The 3,702-nt window shown below is 37.4% G+C and overlaps 1 protein-coding gene across 1 annotated transcript; it reads right to left on the bottom strand.

The window, feature by feature from the left end:
• Positions 1-746: 746 nt before the first annotated feature.
• LOC141701167 (uncharacterized) lies at positions 747-3,146 on the bottom strand. Its single transcript, XM_074504827.1, has 2 exons — positions 2,216-3,146; positions 747-2,062 (listed from the first exon to the last, which is right to left on the bottom strand). The coding sequence occupies exons 1-2, from the start codon at positions 3,144-3,146 to the stop codon at positions 747-749; spliced, it is 2,247 nt and encodes a 748-aa protein (XP_074360928.1).
• Positions 3,147-3,702: the final 556 nt, after the last annotated feature.

Here is a 3,702-nt window from a genome sequence, read left to right as displayed (position 1 = left end):
ATTAACTTGTATGAAAGTGGCATTAATAGGTGGTAAAGGATGTCAAATTGGATGTATATGATATTAACATGTCAATTGTTGCATATATGGTGGAAAGTGATTCTTATAGGGTGCAAAGTGACTCTAATATGGTGAGAAGTAACTAGCATGGTTAATTAGAACCAAAATGTGGACCAAAATTGACTTGTATGAATATGGCACTAAGAGGTGGTAAAAGGATTTCTAATTGCATGTACATGATGTTAACATGTTAATTGTACCAATATATGATGGCAAGTGATTCTTATAAGGTGCAAAGTGACTCTAATATGGTGAGAAGTCACTTACATAATTGATTATAGCCAAAATGTGGCCCAAAATTGAGTTGTACGAAAGGGGTACCAAGAGGTGGTTAAAGGATGTCTAATTGCATGTACTTGATGTTAACATGTTAATTATATCAATATTTGGTGGCAAGTGACTCTTATAGGGTGCAAAGTGACTCTAATATGGTGATAAGTGACTAACATGGTTAATTAGAACCAAAATGTGGACCAAAATTGACTTGTATGAATATGGCACTAAGAGGTGGTAAAAGGATTTCTTTTTTTTTTTTTTTTGCTAATTAAATAATTTTATAACCCAAAAAAAGAATACAATTAAGAGGGGCATACCCCAATATTCAAGAAGAAGTCCCTTGGCTGGCAACTACAAACCTATCTGAGAAGCCACTATATCCCAAGGTCAGGAACTAATAAAGCATTACATTAGTAAAACATTAAAACCAAAGAAGGGTTTAAACCAACCCATTTTTGGAACATAGCCGAAGAGAACAATTTCTCTTTTACAATGCGTCTAATAGTATTAATAATAGTCAAAGTAGGATTAGAAGCTCCAGGGTTATGAAGTCTAAAATTTCTTTCTTTCCATGTGTAGTACACGGCAGTAGAGAAAAACAAGCCCGCAATTTTTAACTCCTTCTTCTTCAATTGGCTAGTAACAAAGTTCCCCTGGATGCAGTCATTCCAATCTTCCGAGAAATGGAAGTGGAGAGCTTTACGCACAAGATCAAAATATGGACAGTTTGAGAAAATGTGATGGATGGATTCACAATCATTGCAGCAAAGAATACAAACCGGATCAACCTGCATGCCAAATGAGACCATACGATCCTTTGTTAGAAGTCTATTAAGAATAGCAAGCCATGTGATAAAAGAGCATTTTGGAACCGAGAAGTTATTCCAAACAAAATCCGACCAGGGCACTAAGGTATTCGAAGCACGGACAGAGTCCCAAATATTGGTTATCTTAATATTCCGAGTGAGAAGACCATCCCAAGATATAGCATCCGATCTACAAATCCTAACCGAATTTGCAATGTTTCTGACCTCAATAATGTCCACATGATTAGAAGAGGGAAGATCCCAGATCCCATTACGAAGATAGACATTAATTGGCACCATCGAGGTAGATTCTGCTGTGGATATAATAGAATCAGATATTTTGATAAGAGATTTACCATTCGCCCAAGGATCATGCCAGAAAGAAAACACCGAATTTGGCCCAATATCATACTTGATAAAAGATGAGAAACCCACTCTAGCATTGAACAATTTCCTTATAGTCCAGGAGCATTTATAAGGCATTTTACACGTCCAAAAGTTTTTATCCTTTAAAAGACAATTCTTCACCCAAGTTATCCAAATAGAAGAACCTGAATTGATTTGGATGAGACGCCAGATTTGGTGATAAATAGCTGCAAGGTTCCATTCAAATAAGCTACGAAGCCCCAACCCTCCTTCCGACTTCGGTTTGCAGCAATCCTCCCAATTTACCTTGTACTGGCACTTACCCAAAGGCTTGTGGAAACCTCCCCACAAGAACTTAAACATAAGCATGTTTAATTTTTTTAGGATTCCTTTTGGCAAAAACAAGTATATACTCCAGTAACCAACTGCTCCATAGAGGACACTACGAATTAATTGAAGCCTACCCGCAAAGTTAAGAAATTTAGCAGTCCATTGCTCAATACGCTCACATAGTTTACTAACCAGTGGCATACAGTCACGCTGACAGAGCTTGCCTGTGATTAAAGGAAGACCCAGGTAGCAAATAGGCAATAAACCCTGAGATCTCCGAGAACAGGTTAAAACCTTGCATTAAAGCAGAAACAGATTCCAGGTTACCATAGCTTGCCTTAAACCCGAGAGTCCCTTAAAGTATCCCTCAAGACTACCATTAAGTTTAACAGAAAACATCGTCGAGGTTACACAAGCTCTCAACCAAGCAATAAACTTTTGGGGAAAATTCATTAAACGGAGAGCATTAAAGATAAAGTTCCAGTTCAATGAGTCAAAAGCTTTATGAATATCCAACTTAACAGCACACCTAGGCTGACCAGAACGAAGGTGGTAATTCTTACACAAAGCCTGGGCTAACATAACATTATCCCCAATAGAGCGAGATGGAACAAAAGCAGATTGGAAATGCGAAATAAGAGTCGGCATAACTCCCTTCAAACGACTAGCCAACATTTTTGAAATACATTTATATAACACATTACAACAAGAAATAGGTCTAAAGTGATGCATTTCAGTTGGATTTTCAATTTTTGGGACCAAGCAAATGGCAGCCGAGTTCACTATTCTTGGCAGAGACAAAGTCTGAAAGAAATATAGAATACCCTTTGTTACTTCCTCACCAACAATCGGCCAACTTCCTAGGGAAAATTCTACAGAGAAACCATCCGGACCCGGACATCTATTTTTTGCCATGCTTTTAAGAGTAGTAAGTACATCCTGGGCAGAAAAAGCAGCACACAATCTTTCGGCTGTCAAATCAGAGATCAAAGGTAAGGTGAGCGAATCAGGAAAGTTACCCACCTCCGTAACATTTCCTAACAAACTTTTGAAGTAAGAGGTTGCAATATCAGCCATATCTTCATGCCTAGTAACAGTGTCACCAGCAGAGTTAACCAGAGACAAAATCTTGTTTGAGTTCCATCTTGCTCTACAGGAATTAAAGAAAAACCTGTTGTTTGAATCCCCATTCTTTAACCAGTGAATTCTAGACTTTTGTTTTAGAAATTTTTCTTCAATGGAAAGTGCCTCACAAAATCTGGAGATCAGGGACTGTTCCTCAATGATTTCACTTTCAGTGTAAGACATATGATTCTGAAAATCAGATAGCGCTGTGCGAGTCTCATTAACTCTAATTGCATGTACATGATGTTAACATGTTAATTGTACCAATATATGATGGAAGTGACTCTTATAAGGCGCAAAGTGACTCTAATATGGTGAGAAGTCACTTACATGATTGATTAGAGCCAAAATGTGGCCCAAAATTAACTTGTAGGAAAGGGGTACCAAGAGGTGGTTAAAGGATGTCTAATTGCATTTACGTGTGACGTTAACATGTTAATTGTATCAATATATGGGGCAAGTGACTCTTATAGGGTGTAAAGGCACTCTAATATGGTGAACAGTGACTTACATGGTTGATTAGAGCCAAAATGTGGAACAAAATTAACTTGTATGAAAGTGGCATTAATAGGTGGTAAAATGATGTCAAATTGGATGTAGATGATGTTAACATGTCAATTGTTTCATATATGGTGGAAAGTGACTCTTATAGGGGGCAAAGTGACTCTAATATGGTGATAAGTGACTAACATGGTTAATTAGAACCAAAATGTGGACCAAAATTGACTTGTATGAATAT

This window comes from Apium graveolens, unplaced genomic scaffold (assembly GCF_009905375.1).
Source record: "Apium graveolens cultivar Ventura unplaced genomic scaffold, ASM990537v1 ctg3462, whole genome shotgun sequence".
Taxonomy (NCBI): Eukaryota; Viridiplantae; Streptophyta; class Magnoliopsida; order Apiales; family Apiaceae; genus Apium; species Apium graveolens.
The sequence above is the reverse complement of the archived record's forward strand: the minus strand, read 5'-3'. Positions and strand labels throughout refer to the sequence as shown.

What these genes read in the sequence shown, in the direction of transcription:
- LOC141701167 (XM_074504827.1), bottom strand. Translation starts at nt 3,146, where the DNA reads ATGTCTTACACTGAAAGTGAAATCATTGAGGAACAGTCCCTGATCTCC. An exon ending in GTTTTCTGTTAAACTTAATG is followed by an intron (nt 2,063 to 2,215) that starts GTAGTCTTGAGG and finishes CTTTAATCACAG; the next exon opens with GCAAGCTCTGTCAGCGTGAC.